The following is a 19,929-nucleotide window of genomic DNA, read 5'->3' as shown; positions in this document are numbered from 1 at the left end:
ATATACAATGATATTTCACAACTGAGCAGTCTTCATTTTCGGTATCACTACAGAAGAGATACTTGCTAAATGAAGACTCAGTCTTCCCAAATAACAAACCTTTCAATACATCTCACACGGCATACTTTTTAACAATTAAGAATTGTAAATAGGAAATACCAGGGGAACTTTGTGGAATTTTTAGGCATGATAGGCATATATATTTATTTCAAGATTCGGTTTTTGCCATTATTTTTCATTTCATTTCAAATAAACATTTATTTTCCTCCATTTTAAAAAATTTTTCCATTTTTGTTCAAGAATTCATATGAAATCAATACATATAAATAAAAATATATACAATAAATAAAATATGTATTTACTATGTGAACAGAGGAAGGCGTATAGGTCCCTTGTGGCGGGATACGCCTGTCGCCTGTGGACATATAAATATAATTAATTGATCATGTTTCAGATTTTTTTATCATTGATTTTTATTTCTCAATGTTACCGGTACTAGGCCTATATGACAACCAGCCGACCACGCCCACTTACTAGCGAACAGTGAGTCAGATAGATGTTGTTAGCGATATTCTTGAACTTGTCACTATTTGGTTGCCAATAATTTTATCACCATCATGGAGAAGGGGATGGCAGTTTTCCAAGATGTAAGTATAAGCAAAATTAAGATGATGTCAAGAAGTATTTCAACTTTCTTTTGATGTTAAATGTAAAAACATTATGACATTATTGCCGATGTTAAGAGTACAGTCCCATGTGTATACTTCTGTGTTTGTTTCGTTTCGGTATGGGGGACCTCGAAAAAAAGTATTTTTTTTAATCCAAGTTGGCAGCTCTACAGTGTAGAGCTGCCAACTTGGATTACAAAAATACTTGCATCTGCCGATAGATATCAGGAATCGCAAAATATTTGTTTTAATCAATAAATATCATATAAATTACTTTATGATATTTATCAACCGAAACAAATATTAACTGTTTAATCGGCAAATGCAAGTAAAATCCACTCTAGGCGACACCCCAATACTTACCCGTGTTAAAAAACTGAGACTCCACTAACGCGCGTTTGGGCCGCCCTAGCTTAGAACTAAGTGATTTTTGCGATTTTTTTTTTAATTGTATACATTTATAAGAGAGGTGTGAATAGTAAAATAATGTTTAATCGGTACTCACCGGTTCTTTTGTTGCATTTCCAGACCACTTCTCACAATTCTTGGCAAATAGTTGCGGTAAATTCAGCCGCCATAGACAGGCTAGTCATCCATCTTTATTTATAAATGGAGCGCCCTTTACGATAGTTGTTAATGCCGCGGAGAAATCGTTAGGCATTTTGGCCTGTGTTCAAGGCGTTCTTTCTGTTCTATTTTTTATATTGGAGATTGTGCATTTGTTGAATAGCGCCGTCTACGTCAGGTATGAGATCGAGCGTATACATCTCTATGAGTGTATTACACTCTTCCAAAATAATTATGATTCCGACCTAGAATCACGGCCGTCACTAAAATGAAGGGAGGTACAAGTAATCCCCCCGTAACGGACCGTGACCCGGACGAGACAAAGCGTTGGGGGGGGGGGACAGCAATGTCTGTGAAATGCTGTGCCCCCCATGCTTTCTCTCCTCCGGGTCACGGTTCGCCACTTAATCCCCCTCCATGGCCTAAATGCCCAAGGAGATGCGTCTCTTTATAAAAATTGTAGGGGGTACAATATCAAATATCCCCTACTATTTTTGGTATTTTATTATTGAAAGAAATACATAAATCTAAATTTGAATGAAACATGTATTTTGCACCAGACGACCTGACTATGGGGTGATAAACCTTTTTCTAGCCTCTGGCCCCCTTTGGGCAGAGTTTTCTGCCCTTTCGCCCCTTTTCTCCCACTATTCTGGATTTTGTCGGTTAATTTGCGCGGCCGTCGGGGGCTGGGGATTAGGAAAAGCGATGAGACGAGAAAAAAAATCGAAGAGAAAATAGGACAGAAAGGAGGTAGAGAAAGAAGAAAAGAGAGTAAAGAGAGCAAGCAAATAAAAAAATAATAGAAAATTTAAGGAAGGAGAAAATAGTGAGAAAGGTATTGGGGTTGGTGAGATTGTATGTATCCGTGTAAAAGAAATACTGAGTATGAGATGTTGTCCGTTTCAGCAAATTAATGTCTGCCTGTTTTACAAGAGCGGGGTTTGTTGGACTGTTTGCAAAAAATGACAAGCTGATGGAATCGGAAAATGTTCCAATTGCTTCATGTTACCGATAGTGATAGCGGTTGAAGGTAAGTCGCACTCTGACGCTCTAAAACCAGCGGGGGTGGGGTGGGGGACCTGCCCCTAAATTTGATTGGGGACGATCGCGCTAATTTTTTTGTTGATAACATTTTGCTGTTGCTTGTCAAAAATTATCGGTCCCAACCCCCCTGTAAAGCCTTCTTTTGCTTGTACAAAATTTTTGGTGGTCCCCTAATTTTGTTGGCTTCGTCCGAAAATAAATTGTGTTCTTTAATTGTCTTTTATATTCATTTTAGGAAAAGAATCCCAAATTTTCAATTAATAAATTGTCTATGTAGTTATCCTGTTTATAAAAAATACTTAGAATCTGCGTTTCTCTTTATATGACTTAAGACATTGTATATTATAAAGGTTATAGGATAGACCCTGTCTATGTATGCTCGCATAAGTCGGTTAATTTCATATCCATTTTGTTATTGATATAAAAAAAAGTCGGAAAACGTAATTTTTTTAGCTCGCGCGTCGAGCTGGTATAATTTTATCTGTGATATATATTTTAAATGATATTCATTCTATTTTACGCTTCACAGCAATATATTAAACGTTGCAGCACGCGCTGCGCGCCCGCATGAATTAATGATATTTATCTTGTTTATTGGATAGTTCTGGTTATCAGGTGAATGATTTAAATTACCGTTACACACTGAAATTGTTTTGCAAGTGAAAGGGGATTTTTTACCCTGATAATTTTTTTTTTTACTAAGAAAAATCATTAAAAAATCAGAGGTTTTATTTGAACAAAATTAGAGTTAATAAATTTTCGTATGCTTGATTTCTGTCGTCATAAACGAGCTAATGCTCTATATTTTCCAATTTTAATGATCTCTAATGACTCACCTTTTTCTTTTTGGAACGGATATGAAGTTCTATTGATATATTGAAGGTACAGTGAATGTCATTAGCATGTATTTATAGAAAATGACATTTCCTTTATTTTTTTAAACATTAATTGTTTCCGATTTGAAGGAAAAGTGCTCGCATATATAGGCCTACGTCATCACTCAATTATCACTTTTTTATTTTCTTTTGGTCAGGAATGGATTTTCCTTAATGCATACCAATTTCTTATACCATTGTTTATGCTATTTTCATAATAAAGTTTTAATGAATTCAAATTTGCACTACTTATTTTATTAAAAGACAAAATAACAAAACAACATCTAGTCATCATCATCATCATCATCAACGTCATTATCATGGCCATTACAACCATCATTATTCCGCCACCATCACCATCATCACCATAACCACCATCATCATCATTGTAATCAATCAACTTAATACAAACAATAAAAACACGTTAGTCAATTTCATGTGCTTCTTTCGTTGCAGTGGTCTGCTGTTATGGCTTGCGTTCGAGCAACAATGCTTTTCTGCAATTCACTATTTTTAATCCAATTTTATTTATGAAAACAAAGTTTTCAGTTCAAATTGTGCTCTCTTTAATGATTTGCAAAAATAATACAGACCTTTAAACTATTACTCAGCATTTTTAAAAGTATTTTGTACATTAGAAATACATGGAAAAAAATCGCAGACATAACAACGAACGACACAGTGTTGCTTGGATCAAAAAATAATATGCATCAACATGATTACACACATTTTTTTTCCTCATTATGCAAATAAAACACCTTTTCTTTAAATTGGGTTGAGAAGAATAATTGCTCTTTTAATATGCGTACATTAGGCAAAATTTCATAACATAAGATCCTCTTGAAAACTAATCTGAACCCTTACAAAAATATAATTTTTATTTAGACTTTTCATCCAGTGTCGATGATATACGTGCTAGGTAATCCAAATTGTGACAGTAACAACACATTGTACGGAATTGAAAGAAATGCGGGGAGGCAAAATAATTATGTGCATAAAGAAATGATTAACCCAAATGACGCATGAATATAAAATTCAAAAGAGAAATCACAGCACAAAATATATTTACTTCATAATTATGTCCACATCAGAGTTCATTTAAATCTTTGTGTTCGTGTCAATGTACTCTAAAATATAATTCACCTACATATGCTTTAATATTAATCTGTTAGGGCCTATATGAAGTAGGAAATAAATGTGAATAGAATAACAGCATATCCACGAAATTGGAATTAATTATTAAAAACATTTTTATTTCAGAAACACCATAGAATAATGTTTTATTATTAAAAGGTCAAGTCCACCTCAGAAAAATGTTGATTTTAATCAAATAGAGAAAGTCAGTCAGGCAAAATGCTGAAAATTTCATCAATATCGGATTTGAAATAAAAAGTTATGACATTTCAAAGTTTCCCTTATTTTTAACAAAATAGTTATATAAACATGCTAAATGAGAGAGTCGATGATGTCACTCTCTCACCATCTCTGTACTTTTTTATTGTTGGAATTATACAATATTTCAATTTACGATTAGGACCTCCTTGCCTGAACCACAAAATGTTAAAATAATGGAATTTCACGTGTTCAGGGATAAATGAAACTTCATTTCACATGACAATGTCGAGAAAACAAAAATATTTCATCTTTCATAAAATCAGATACAAAAGAAATAGTGAGTGAGTGATGTCATCAGTTCCTCATTTGCACACCGACCGAGATGTTCATATAACTGTTTTGTGAAATGAAACGAACTGTTAAAATGCCATAACTTTCTTATTTTACATTCGATGTTGATGAAATTTTAAGTGTTATGCTTGTTGAATTTTTCTCTTTTTATTCTTTTATACTTGTCCTTTAAGGGGGATACTCTAATCGAAACTCTTAACACTTTATCTTAAAATCGCATTTTTTTTGTAAACTTTGTGAACAACGCAAAATTCATAATTATCTCACTTTATAAAGACAAAATGTAACAGCCCATGCAATTTTAAGCATATACATAAGGCATTTTTATATACATGAAGCATAAAAGTAGCACCCATAAAATGTTTCACCGTATTATGCACAATGAAAAATTGTGGCTAATCATATTCCAGGTGCTAAGGCAGTGCTTCACACAAAAGAAAAGTCTGCGTTCACCATTTTCAATCCTTAAAGGGGTAGTACGTTTCACATAGTTTTACTCTAGCAGGGACGATATAACACAAACTTTCTTATCATGTGGATATGAATTAAATTCAACAGTCTGGGTAATTAAACTGTTTTTGGTAGAAGTTGTCCTTTGTAACTCTGTCAAGTAGAATACCGCATGATTATTTGATATAGAAGAGGAAATATCTAAACATAATTACGTCTGAACCCGCTGGGCGGAAACAAGGGCCATCAAGGCCAGAAGTTTTTTACTTAACAGTGTTAGGGTTAATTGTTCATTATCGGGTAAAGACTTAATGTAGTTCAAAACAATTGACACATCCCACATACTACTGTACCTAGGCTTAGGGGGATTTTCATTGAATATCCCTTCCATTAAACGTACGACTTAAGGGTGTTGACCCACTGAATGCATCCCAATGGGTGGAATGGCAGAAGATAAAGCAGATCTGTAAGAATTAATTGTGGAATAAGCTTTGCCTGAAGAATGTTCATGGGCAAGGAAGTTAAGTGAACAGGGATCAATTTGTTGTTTACAACACCAATCACACCATTGATTCCATGCAGATTGATATTGTTTAGACGTTCCTTGTCTCCAAAATCGGGCGAGTAAGTTGGCAGCTGATTTTGAAATGCCTGCTGCATTCCATTGTCTGCCGAGAGTATCCAAGCGGCTAGGTGCAGACTTACTGGATAGTTGTTGGGGCGACGTAGTTTATTGGGAGAAGAAGGGGTTGGGCAACCAGCATGTGGAGAAGAGAAGGGAACCAGGGTTGTGCTCTCCACATCGGGGCTATGACGAGGGCCAGTCTTGTTTGGTCTGCTCGAAGTTTGAGAAGGATTCTAGGGATAAGGCAAAAGGATGGAAAAATGTAAGGAGAAAAGAATTCCCACGAAATGGAAAAAGCATCAATAATATATGCAAATGGGTCGTACTTCCAAGAAGCATATTTTGGAAGTTGTTTATTTTCAGATGATGCAAACAAAGCAATGTCAGGGGCAAACGTGGTATTGATAATGCTATTAAAAATACAGGGGAGCAGGCTTAATTCCTTGTTCATGTCCCTCCTTGAAAGGACATCAGCAAATGAATTATCTTTCCCTGCCACGTGAGAGGCGGAAATCCAAATTCCTTATTTAATGCATGACCAAAACCAAATGCGTAACGCTATGTCATTTAAAAAGGGTACATTACCTCCCATCTTATTAACATAAGCGACCGAAGTGCTATTGTCAGAGAAAATACGAATATGGATATCCTGACATTGGCTACATAAGGTATGTAGTGCTTGTTCTATTGCTAGCAATTCAAGAGCATTGATATGCAAATCTTGTAACCCAGAAGACCAAAAACCTTGAGAGAAAGAATTATCTGAATGACGCACAGCTCCCCAACCTGATGTGCTTGCATCAGTGGATATTGTTATGGAAATCATAAGTCTCACGGGCGGGATTGAAAAGCTCAAAGGGCCGGATCCGGCCCGCGGGCCGTAGTTTGAGAACTCCTGTCCTATACACAGTCGAGCACTATTAGATATTGCAGTATATCACTACCTACTTGCTTACCTATATATATATATATATATATATATTCATATATATTCTATTTCAATCTGATAAGCGGATATTTTGAGCAGGATTAAAGAACGAGTTATGTATCGCTATCATGCTTGCTGATTTTTGTGTGTCATTGCAATCATATTTTATTTTTGCACATGCTGAATTATGGGGGGGGGGGCAAAACGATATCCCCCCAATATTGCTAGGGCGATCGCCCCTGCCGCCCCCATGATCGACACCTCTGAATATTCTATTGTATATCACCATGAATGACGAACACATAGACCCCAACCAAATTATGTTTGATAAACATTCAACCTTTAACCTTAAATTAGTAATCCCTGTCAGCAGGTTCAAAGTTATATAGCAGGGTGAAAACATTTAGTGCGAGATGCCATGGTGAAGTAATTTAAGATTTCATATATATAAGTGGGTGGGCACCATGCAAGTAAAAAGTAAAGTTTCATAAATTATGACAAATATTTTCTTATGTAATAATTATGTGACACAAATTTTTCTTATCCCAATATGTTTCTCTCCCTCTTCTCATTTCCCCTAGTGTTTTTTTGACACCCAATTCTTTCTAATTTTTTAATAAAAAGGGTGAAAAAAAGAACACGAGCAAGACGAAAATTGGGGGAATTGGCGAGGACAAGTAGCTGAGGGACCCCCCCCCCCCTCTCTCTGTAGTATGACACTCGCATACACAATGTTTCCACTCTTCCCGAAATTCAGAAAATTTCAAGTTCATGAAATTTTTGCTTTTTCCAGGAAAGGTTCGGGAAACGAAAAAATTCCAGGAAATTTCGGGAAATCAGAAAATTACAACCAAACAACAATTAAACGTAGAAACTATCAATTTCAGGTAACATTTACGTAGCTCAAAATTTTCCGCTCTCGCTCCGCGTTGGCATTTGTAATAGATGATTTTTTAAAGAGGACGTGAACAAAAAATAATGCTAAATAACTTGATTTGGGCAACCTAGGCCGAAATTAGGCTCGCTGTATTAGTGCCCGATTTTTGTTTAAAATCAAACTTGAAAATTCCAGGAAATATTTATGAACGTGAGCAAATTTTGGCTTAAGTTTCGGGAAATTTATTTTGGAGTTGTGGAAATACTGCATATACAAGAGAAGAATCTTACTCATCAAAATATTGCGTGCTCAAAGCGCAAGCTGACATTGTTTAATAAAAAAAGAGACACGAATTAATTAATCTTATTAATCATTCCTGAACTTACCAATCAAATCATAGTGGGAATTCATTAACAGCATAAAATGCTATCTCAGCATTATAAAATAAGGCGAGCGCAGCGCACCGAGCTAAAACTTTGTTTATCCCGATAAAAAACTTGAACATTTTAAACCATTTTCGGTAATCATGAAAAACATTGAAATTTCATGGGAGTTCAACCGGGGAGCTAAAATCCAGACAATGAATATTTTTTTATTAATAGACTTTAAAAAATGTAAACCCCATTTGATATTCGATTGAAATTCTCGTTAAACAGCTAGTAAAAGCGGGAAAATAAAGTACTTTGTTTTCTCTACCATCATAATTCTCTTTCTCTTTAAATCTTCCTTTTTGGGGAGAGTATTTTGGTAAAAGAAAAAGATAATTGCTGGCTAGTGGGTGGCGAAATTTGAAACGTTGTTAGTCGAAAAATTCAAGCTGGCGCTGTTTAACTTCAATTTCTTTCACCTAAATTCGCGATGAATACTAGCACTATCAAATATATAATTATTAACGTCTGGCGAAAAGAATAACAAACCGATCAGGTGACGAGAACGCGTATCACTTGATCTATATTCAGCTGCGATCGTGCGTCAGAAGGGAAGAGCACCTGCCAAGAAAATCAGGAAAAAGTCGTCAAAATGTAAGTTTCCCTTAATATCTTTAATTTCATTGTTGTTGGGATCAAACTATTAACAATTCTGAATTATAATTTGAAAGAAAATTGTTTACAGAGAGCGTACTTGTCAAATAATATCGAAATATAGTGTGAGTCAAAGATTTCTAACCCCGCATTTCCACTGATGTCGCCTATGAGGTCCATACATGTAATGTTTGGACCTCATTGGTACTAGGAGTGGTAAAATCTAAGTTGCACGCGTGTGTATCTAGGTATCAATAACAAAAGAAATAAAAATGGCAACGTAAACAGGCGGGATATGAACGCTCTTGCTCTTAACTTCTTTCAATTTTACTACTATTTATTTAATGAAAAGTAACAAAAATGCAAAAAAATGGGGGTAAACATAAAACTTGCCCATGTACATAACTTTGGGCAAAAAACAAAAAATAAAATTGGTGATTTAGGTCAAAGTTCAACACGGGTAATCCTGGCCTCTACAGAGAGGCATATAAAGCAAAGCCAGGCGTTAGGGGAGCAACCTATGTAGGTAGATGAATTTACTCCCCAGACACCTCTAGGCTAGGACAGCCCTGGCTGGGTTGCACCAGGAAAATAATTATTATAAAAACAGGAGAAAGAGAAAAGGAAGAAAGAAAGGGAAAGAAAAGGAAGAAAAAGAGCCTATGTACTAGCCCCTTTCTCCTATAATGGTTCCTTCAAATACTGACTTGTTTTTCCTCTTTCATTTTCTTTCATCCCAGGTGTTCAGAAGAGCTGATAAAAATGGTAAGAAATGTGTGACTTCATTATGTACACCAGACATGGCAAGAAAATATGAAAAATAGTTTTTGTCTTATACTGTATTTGTAAATGAGGAAATCAAAGAATTAGTCACTAGTAACTGTAATTATCAATGTGGCAGTATTTTGAATTTTTTTCTAAAAAAACTTATCATAAACTCCCCCCCCCCCGAAAAAAAACTTAAACTTAAAACTTATTCATATTATTTTAAAATGCTTCTGCTACATTGCATTTTTTTTCATTTTCAATACCAGTTTTAACAAAGCATGCCCTATAATGCCTAGACTATTAAAGATGTTATCATATTTCTCCAACTTACTGCCGTTCACTGACTAAAGGATGCAACTCTGTGGACCAAGTTTCTTAGTAAATGAGAAAAATGTGTCATTGTTTTATGTGTAAATATACAGCTAGTTAAAATTGGGGACTATGTGACTCCCAATTCCTCGGAAATCATATATAGCATACATGATATATAATTAATCTAGAAGAAACAATCAATGAAAAAAAAATTAAGAGTCGCTTCCTTTGTCAGTAGACGACAGTATTACTGCTCCAATTTTTCAGTATAATTGCCTGGTATAATTGTCATCATCATCAACATAATCATCATTATCATCCTTATCATTACCATCATCATTCTACTACCAGTTTTCTTCTACTACTGTTTTGTTTCCTGTTTGTACACCTAGATGATAATTGTCTCTCTCTTGATGAGTTCAAATCCTACTTTGGGGATGGGATTCTGACTGTAGAGGAGCTGGAGGAACTCTTCAATAAAATAGACACACACAACACCAATAATATTGATGTAGGGGAGCTCTGTGGTAAGAATTAGTCCCGGGATTAATACTCGAACTATCTTTGCATTTAATCAGTTTACCAACAATCGGCCACCGAATACAACTTTTTACACCATTGGAATGTTCGGCAATGCTGATTACTGATTTGAGGTATTCAATTATCAAAAGAACATGGCTATAATCTTTTATATTTGACGACAAAGTGCAAGATAAATGAAATTTATGCTAAGTGATGAATTCCAAACCTTGTAACTCTTTCAATACACAGACGATGACATCTGCACAGGCAACCGTGTATCGTTCAGTTTTGTTGATTTGCATGTCAATAGGTGCTTTATTGGGAACTGGACTGAGTCAGCTCACTCATGTCATGATGTTTGACCACTGTTGGTCAAGTAGACCTAAAAAGAAAGTCATATTTTTTTGTGATTTCTGATAATCCTTTGATCCATTGGATCGTTTACCCTGGCAAACAATTGAATGGCAAAAAGAGTATTCATCCCAGGCTTAGTTAGAATTACTGTTAAATCTCTTAAAACTTTAGCAAAATATGAGATTTTTCTTTCCCTGAAAACGGTGGCCCTCCATTATCGTAGTGAAAACAATAGCATACCCATTCACTTCACACACAATTTTCAGAGATTTTATTGAGAAAGGTGGCATTTTGAGACCATGACCTTAAATACCCGAACTTCAATATTATTTTTCCATTTTGACACAGATTTTTTAATGAATATTTATCTATGTATTGCAGGTGCAAAGAATGAGGCATATACGTGTATGCAAAGAAAAGGGACACTGCGTAGACTTTAGGCACCATACATATCTTTAAACAAGCCACTTTTTTTCAAGAATGAAAATCAATGTAAAATAAATGAAGATGCATGTCGACCTATAACTAAATTTTTGTCTGATGACTTTAATTTCTATCATGTTCAGAATATTTCTCAGCCAACCTTGGTCCATTTAAAGAGATATTTGGTGGAGTGGAAGACATGTCTGCATTTGTTTCTCAAGCACTACAGCAAACAGCACAGGTGGGTCTATATTTAATATTTCACCAGAAAATCCAGAGCTCTCAAGTCTCTTTGATTGTAACAGAGACTTCCTGAGTGTTTGGTTTTTTTTTCATATATATTAGATTTTGTTGTCTTGTTATAACGTGAAAAGTCTATAAAGGTTTTATGTCACATAGAATGACGCATTATTTTAGAAACAAACTCTCATTCCTGTTACTATGTGGATGATATCTCTACAGGTCATACAAATGTGTTCAGTTCTTTTCTTTACAGTCAAATGAATAAATGTTATCTACATCTTAGAATTTGTGAAGATGTTGTAAAATAGTGTTTCTTATTGTTACTCCCCTTTTTTTAAGGTGTATCCAGACAAGTCTTTTCATGATCAGTTCACAGTGCGTGTCCTTTTGAAGGAGATATCAGGCCAGCTATCTTCTCTCATGAGGAACATCGATGCGGCCTCAGATCACATGGAGACAGAAGCCATGAAAGACAGGTAACAAATCATTTTTCAGGGGCTCGCTTCATAAAGACTTACAATGATGGTAATTGTGTGTGTATGCATTAGAGATTTGGAAATAATTTTCTTTTCATTTATATCAATACTGCAAAGATACCATGAACTATTTCAGATATGCTGCTAGAGGACTTATGGTTTTACTTCATCTCCAAAGGAAATGAGTATTAAAATCATGACAATGGTAACTATAGCTGTTTAATCTTGATTTCCTATGGTAATGTCAGCCTATACAGAACAGCTCCATGTTTATGGTTTCAACATGGTCATGTTTACCACAATATGTGATCACTGCTCTGGCAACTTAGCTATTTGGCATCCTTTTACAGCGTATTTTGTTATTTCATTTATGCAAAGAATAATTGTTATTGCCGAGAAAGTCAAATTTAGAGATTTTTTTTATTGTGTGATTTTTATTTCTTACAGGGCACCCATATCTCAGGTGGCCATCATTGAGCCAGTGGTCAGTTCATCAGCGGGATGGGTGGCCAGAAGGGCAAGACGTCAACTATCCACCCAGACAAGTATCCCTGCTGATGGTACGTTATCACCACTCCCCCCTTCCGTTCCTTTCCCCCTATTTTACCCCTATTTTACCCTTCTCCCTCTTTATTTTTTTAAATACTTAGGGCAAGGGGCCCTTTGCAGAAAGAGAAAGTTTATTAAAGCGCAAGTCCTGAATGCACGCTTATGATTGGTTGAAATCAAAATTCTGTATGATTTTCACTTTTGCATTTGATTGCAGATCTTTCTGCAACAGATCCCAGGCCACTTTTCTCAAGGGCACATTTTTATATACAGCACAAATTTATGTAAATAAGGTCCCTAAGAAATTTCCTATTAGAGTAACATCAAGGATCAGAGGGGTACTGCAGATTGAATACAATAAGATTTGATTATTAGAATCAGAGAAACACAACATTGAAAATGTCATCAAAATTGGCTAAGGAATAGGAAAGTTGTAACATTTTTAAAGTTTTGCATTATTTGGGTGATACAGTACTATGTGAGTTAGTGATGTCATATTACCACTTGTGGGTCTTTTGTAAGTGAATTAATGTATGAAATAACATTTATTCAGATTTTTTCCTCCACGATTTACAGAACTTGAATTTACAATTGATTTAATGTGTAAGGTAGTCATTGCTGCGATTCATTTTGTTACAAGGGATTTGTATTGTACACACATGTATTAAAATATGAAACAATTATGACATCAACTTTTAACATAGGAAAAAGGAAAAAAGAAAGTAAGAATAAGCCATCATCAGCCCATCTATTGCATATTCATGATGGCGTGCATATATAACTTTTTTTCTACAAAATATTGCTGAAGTTTGAAATTCATAAATTTGTTATCAGATTGTGCTGAAACATTTTTTAAAAAAATCATATTTTGCGTGATTGAACCGTAGGGGTTTTAGAGATTTACACTGCCCAGTGTCCCATTGTATGGTCTTCCCCCTTTCTTCTTCTTTTTTTCTTTTTTTTTTTGGTACTACTTGTAAAATTATGAGGTGGGGGTGGTCGCTATGCCCCCAATGGCACTGCCCCTGATGCTTAATTCCCTGTATTTCTCATTACGTCAAACCCCCGTTTGGAAAAAGACCGCAGTTCAGATTGCAAACTGCGGTATTAGACCCCAATTTGTGTTTTAAATCATTTCCAAGCCCTGGGGGCCGTTTCATAAAGCTGTTTGTAAGTTAAGAGCGACTTTAAGAACGACTGGCAATCATCGCCAATGGTGTGTATATACCATTTACCGCAAGACAGGATCACCAGTCGTTCTTAACTTACGAACAGCTTTATGAAACACCCGCCTGATCAACCCCGCTTGGCCAGGTAATCCCCGCTATCACACCAAAGATGTATGAGCGTTCAGCCAGGGACAAAATGATAAACAACAGCTGTGCTATTACATAAGACTTCTTTGCATGTTGTAGGACCTTCGGAATGAAATTATTGTATTCGATATTTCATCACGTTTTCAAAGGCATATTGTATTCAGAAATTCAATGTTAGTCCATTTTCAATTTCGAACGAAGAAAATCGACCTCGAAATAAGGAAAGTAAGTGAATAAAAAATGGGAGCATGCTTTGCCGGGACCGCGCTCAGGCTGTTGTGTTATCTATGGACCGAGGTCAAGAAACAGGTGTTTTGAAACTTTGGGTTTGTCGTACTTGGAGAAGAGAATTGATCCAAGAAAAACTGGGGTATAGTGTTCTCAAATGGAGGTTTTTGTCATGTATAATATTGATTAATACCCATTTTAGGCATTATTATAGCATATTTGCATTTAGTAATTAATACACATTATATTGATTGATACATATTTTAAACATTAGTGTTTACACAAAAAGCATATTGATAATTTGATTTGGATTTCAGGTATTCATTCTTTGACCTCGGAGGTCAATCGACTGGCTGACCTTGTGACCCGCCTGGAACAGAAGGTCAAGATTAATCCCGTTGATGAGGAAATCATATCTGATGAAAGCAAGGCTAATTTGGTGAGAAAAAGTTGCATTCAATATTTTGTTTAAAAGTCCTGCCTTTTTTACATATCTGGGAAATCCTTGTGAATATGAAATTGACTTCTAATGAAGTAAAATTTTAGTTGCAATGTACATTGAATTGAGAATTTTTTTTAATGCATTTCTGAAGGGAAAGTAATTGCTTTACAGTAATAATAACGATGAGTATATACTGCCTTTTTATAGCTTGTAATGCTTTTGGTCAGGGCTGTTGGCATTAAATCATGTATCATATGATCATCAAATTTGGTTAATTTGGAAGTGATAAGAAGCAGGGGAGCAGGGAGCAACCGCATTGGCGGCGGAAGCCAAAAAATTTAGGGGGTGTCCACGTGAAATTTCGGGATGGACACAACCTAAATTTTAGGAGTGGCTAAGCAAAAAAAAAAAAAAAGGTCATCAAGCTAAATTCTTGGGGGGGGGGACAACATACGTTCCGAGGGGGGTCCACGTGACTTTAGGGGGGGGGGACGCTGGGAAAAAATTGACAAGCAAAAAAAAAAAATTAGGGGGGACCGTCCCCCCACCTAAAATTTAGGGGGGACACGTCCCCCCCTGCTTCCGCCGCTTATGAGCAACCGCCCAAGCCCCCTTATGACATTTCGAGAAGTGGGGAAAAAAAGAAGAAAATGAGATAAAAAAGAAAGAAAGGAGACTATGAAATAGACTGATCTGTGTTGTGAAACTTTATGATACCCATATTGATTCAGTTGAAAAAAAGGATGCTTTCTTTAGGTCGCATTGCTCCTCATAGCATCAAAACACCATGGCACTTCCCCTGTTTGTAAGCTATTCATTCCCATTTATGTTGCTGGCAAAATGGCCTTTTTGTCATGTTTCTTTCAATTACATGCAAGCTGTTTTTCTGACGTAATAGTAGTTAACATTTCTATATCGCCTTTTTAATGATTTACAAAGTGCTTTGAGATGCCATCACTAGTCATAGGAGATAAAATATAGACAAATAACCATTGTTCATATCTATATAAACTCTCAATTAGCATCATCTCAATCAATGTCCCTTATGTTGAACTCTCTGTAACAGGCGTTCTTAGTGAGTAGGAAGTTTACAGCAATTGAGGAAAGGGACAAAGCTTTTCGCAGTAACCTCAAGACCTATGTAGAAGCAGCAGGAAGGGAGGATGGGTGCACAACGTAAGAAAAAAAAAACAGATTTTTATGAATTTGTTAAAATTCAATGTATGGCTTACACTTTTTTCTTCAATCTTTTTTGGTGAAGTTTCTTATTTGAAAATCAAATATCAGTATTTTTCTTATGGGGCCATTGGTGAAAGATTTTAAACGCAACTTAAAAAATCAAGCACAAGTAAATAATATGTGAGTTTCATTTGTTGAATATCAGATTGATATGTGGAGTTGTCAACAATGGGCCATTAATATTTGTTTTGATTTGATTATATTCATCTTGCAAGATTTGCCAATACACAAACTTAAATTGGACAATTTCCGCCCTGATGTATAGTGGCGGCAGGTAATAGCAATGAAACATCTTCATCGTCCATTTATCATCACCATTTTCGTCTTCTTCCTCCTCTCCTCATCATCTTCATTCCCCTCCCTCATCATTGGGTCTGTGCTAATACCTGTTTTGAAGTAAATATGTGATTTTTAGTGACAAAATCTTTCTCAGCCAATCAGATGCAAGGATTTCAGTAGCTTATAACAATCTAAAAATAGTTAATGATTATCACTGACAAATCAATTCCAGGAGAGCTATCCTTGGGAGCATTTCATGAAAAGCTTTGTCAGTGATATTCACTAAAAGCTGTTACAAGCTTCTTCAAATCCTTGCATCTGATAGGCTAAGAGCAATGAAGTTAGTGAAAAAATCACTGATGTAGCTTCTCATGAAACATTCCCCTTGTTAAAAGACATTTGCTCTATCTCTTGGCCTTCGTTCAAAACTGCATCTAATTTTTTTTTCTTTTGTGTGTAATAGTGTGAGTGTGAGAGCTTTTTCTGGAACATCACATTACGTTGTATATGAGATCTGGGAGTCTGAGGAAGACTGGAAAAGGTGAGTGGTTTCCAGCTAATTACTAAGCTTCCTTTTCTATTCACTCAATTACACTCTGTGAATTTCTGAAAGAATATCTAAAATAATATTGCATGATTTGCATCATTATTATTTTTACTGTATTATGCTGTCTTTTTAATCAATTTCTTAATGTATATTTATGTTTAAGTTTTAAGTTCCTGTTTTAACATTGTTTTTTCGGTATACCTGCAATACAATTGCGATCATAAACAGCATAAAAGTAATTGATTAAATTCAATAAAGCAGAAAACAAAATTGATAATACATTGAACTTTGACTTGAAACACAATCTGTAATGAAATTGGCAATCAAATCATGCTTTTAGTAATTTGAGTGCATGACTTTGGAAATGCTTCTTTGTACATGTATACTAAGCCTAAAAATGCATGAAATTTTGAGAAAAAAATATAATGAAATACTGTCAAGAAGTTAAATTCTGCTCCTTTGAATTTCTCAGGATGAAAACTAAGATTGTAAGCTTTCTAAACTACCTCAGCCCCTCCTCATCCTTCTCAGTCACTTTTTTTTCTTCTCCTTTTTCATCTTATCCTCCCTTTTGGGCTAAATTTTGTTTTTCTTGACGATTATTCAATAAAAATCTATATTGCATAGAAATTCTCATCTGAATGCATTAATCATTTTGAGATACTAATGTTTAAGTGTAAAAAAAAATTGTTAATGACATTTTCGTTAACTGTTCAAATCAGAGTTAAAGGCAATGAAGTATATTTATTTTCATTCATTTCAACACAATTTCTATATGGCAGCCATTTTGCAAGTGAGTCATCTAAGATATTTCGTCGTGAGAATGTGGATCTGTTGGACCGACCAGAGCAGCTCTCGTCAATGGCCGTTCCAGGTGAGATGATTTTAGAGAATGGATGTTGATAGACGAGGTGGAGGAAGAGTTAGATGATACCTTAAAGGGGCATCAAATAGGCTTATGTACATTAGGATAGTCTTGAGATATATACCCTCTCATCAAATAATTTAAAAAAAAACATGTTGTGAATTTGGAGTTTTAAAATACTATGATGGGCAATCGAAAACTAGGAAAGCCAGGAAGCATACTTAAAGCATAATTTTCTGCAATTATTGTGGTTTGAATGATGGACAGGTTAGAGGGAAATTATTCACCATTTTAGTAGTGAATATTATTAGACTATATATCAGAATATTGCATACTGGATTAGGATACATAGCTATTCTCAGGTAGTTTAATAGTCTTGAGATGGCAATATTCAAATTGGTTGTGGCATAGTGGCTTTAAAACCCATGTTAATCATGTGAATGATGCTCAAATATGCCTAGTGGCCTTATGATATTTGTTTTTAAACTTTCAATGGTTGATTTTGTGCAAATTTGAAATAATTGTTTTCTTTCAGGTAGCAATATAGCCCCCTCTTTTGGTAATGTTTTCATTTTTCTGTAAAAATAACCCTTACAGCACATTATATCTGACTTTAGTAATTAGATGAATGAAAACTTCTAGCCTATTCCATACTTGACAAGTAGTTTTATATCCGAAAGTATATTAATGATTTATGAATTATTATTGTTTCTTCTCTCCTTTGCAGCAAAATGGATCATGGCACAGGAGTGAATTCTTAAAAAAGGAACCTCTGAATTAGCAATTGACCTTTCTAATTCCTATCATGAAAAACTGTAAATATTATGCAGAGCAACAGTCCAGTATGCAGTCATAAGAGAGATACCCTTTATATGCAGGACCCAGTGTCACAAACACTACTCTACCATGATAACAATGTTCAACAGCCAATCAAAATCAAGGATTCCATGGAAGTGGCCTGTCAATGACAGTGTTATCATGATAGTAACTTATTTAAATTACAGGGCATTTTCATATTTCAAGGTATACAACAGATTTGACCTTAACATACAAGTATTTTTTCTAAGGTTATCAAATATATTTAACAATTATTGTTTTAGCATTGCACAATTGCCCCTTTCTTCATTGTAGGCATTTTATACATACCTTGTATATGAAGTATGACCAAAATTTCTTTCTTTGTGTGTGCGTGTGTTTCTTTGATAAACGAATATAAATCCTTGGAATGTCATTATAAATCATTTATCATTCAGCCATTTCCACGGCGGTTTGCATGACATTTATTCAACATGTACAAAGAATTACCTGAAGACTTCATTTGACAAACATGTCAGTCTTGTGGGAAATTTCCTTTTTATGCACTCCATTGCAAGAAATGGGGCCCATAACACAAAGCTTAGCAATGATCGTAGAACATTTTTCTACAATTGATTCCATTGACTACAATATACAATCAATCGTAAAAATCAAGCGTACGATTAATCGTTAACCTTTGTTACCGGACCCTGGTTTTTTTTTTATGTAATAGGTCATGTAATACATGCTTCACTACATGATATCATGGATTCATTGTTTTTCCTTTTATATAATAATCAGTAAATGATGTTTTGGGGGTATATTTCCAGTGTCTAAAGTGGAGAGTTGTACATCTGTGATGTCCCAGTTCTTGTGCCTATTGCCAATGGGAGGATCTCCATGGCATGAGTGTTCTTGACATTCAAATGCTCAGAACTTTCTTATTGTTTGTCCACTTTGACTCAAACCTTTATTGATCTTATTCTTTCATTTGCTGCTTTCACCCAAACTAACTTCATTGATGGGTTTCATTCTCCCTGAAGAGCTGAACAACATTATTTTTGAAAGAAAGTAGTGTAAAATCAAGATCTAGACATGTGTTCATGTTCTTAGCCACAATTTAAACTTTTTTAAGTGGTATATTTCAAAACTTTGTCGAATTAAAAATGTAACCTTTTGGTGCGTAGAAACATAAAATGGCTAATGCATAAGAAAAATAAGTCTTTGTACAAGAACGAAAATAGCTGACGTGTCACACATTATTTCAATACTACTAAAAGTTATAAAAGCAATAAATTCAGTTATATATATGTATAAATTGCACCCTGCAGCTTGTATGCAAATAGCGTTAAAACTACCTTACATCTTGTTTTTTTGTACAATGTGTATTCATGTGGATACAGTGTATATTGATTTATTATATTCTGATAGTGCCTTAGATTATTATTTGAATATGCTTATTAGAATTAGGAATATTTATCGCGTAATTATGGTTTGCTATCTTATGTGTAAATTTTCATAAAAATCTAACAGCATTATATGGGGTGGAAAAGTGCAGCATCTTTAGAAATATGACTACTCAGAGGATGCAAGTGGCCAGTTGGAAAGTTCGTTATTTGATAAATGTCATCATTTGCAATGTATTATGGGACATAATATGCCAGTATCTTTTACTCCTGGGATGATCATGACACATACATTCCATTTGGTAGTTGTCTCTCATTATTGATCTCAATATCACTCAAAGTATAGAAATCTTACAAATAGTATAGAAATCTGACAAATATATTTGTTAATGAGAATATCATTTATTTTAAACAATGATG

The 19,929-nt window shown here is 34.9% G+C and overlaps 1 protein-coding gene and 1 long non-coding RNA gene across 2 annotated transcripts; one reads left to right on the top strand and one right to left on the bottom strand.

The window, feature by feature from the left end:
• The first annotated feature begins 511 nt into the window (after window positions 1–511).
• Window positions 512–19,929, top strand: LOC121407288 (N-terminal EF-hand calcium-binding protein 1-like). Its single transcript, XM_041598274.1, has 11 exons — window positions 512–647; window positions 9,486–9,510; window positions 10,218–10,352; window positions 11,268–11,365; window positions 11,707–11,843; window positions 12,291–12,403; window positions 14,254–14,375; window positions 15,445–15,554; window positions 16,360–16,437; window positions 17,226–17,317; window positions 18,036–19,929. Exons 1-11 carry the CDS (start codon window positions 618–620, stop codon window positions 18,059–18,061), a joined length of 966 nt encoding a protein of 321 aa, XP_041454208.1. The 5' UTR covers window positions 512–617; the 3' UTR covers window positions 18,062–19,929.
• LOC121407290 lies at window positions 5,435–8,960 on the bottom strand. Its single transcript, XR_005968902.1, has 2 exons — window positions 8,641–8,960; window positions 5,435–6,151 (listed from the first exon to the last, which is right to left on the bottom strand). It is a non-coding gene; the product is annotated as an uncharacterized LOC121407290 (long non-coding RNA).

This window comes from Lytechinus variegatus, chromosome 2, assembly GCF_018143015.1.
Source record: "Lytechinus variegatus isolate NC3 chromosome 2, Lvar_3.0, whole genome shotgun sequence".
NCBI lineage: Eukaryota > Metazoa > Echinodermata > Echinoidea > Temnopleuroida > Toxopneustidae > Lytechinus > Lytechinus variegatus.
Note: the sequence above shows the minus strand (reverse complement) of the source record. Positions and strands in the feature narration are given on the sequence as shown.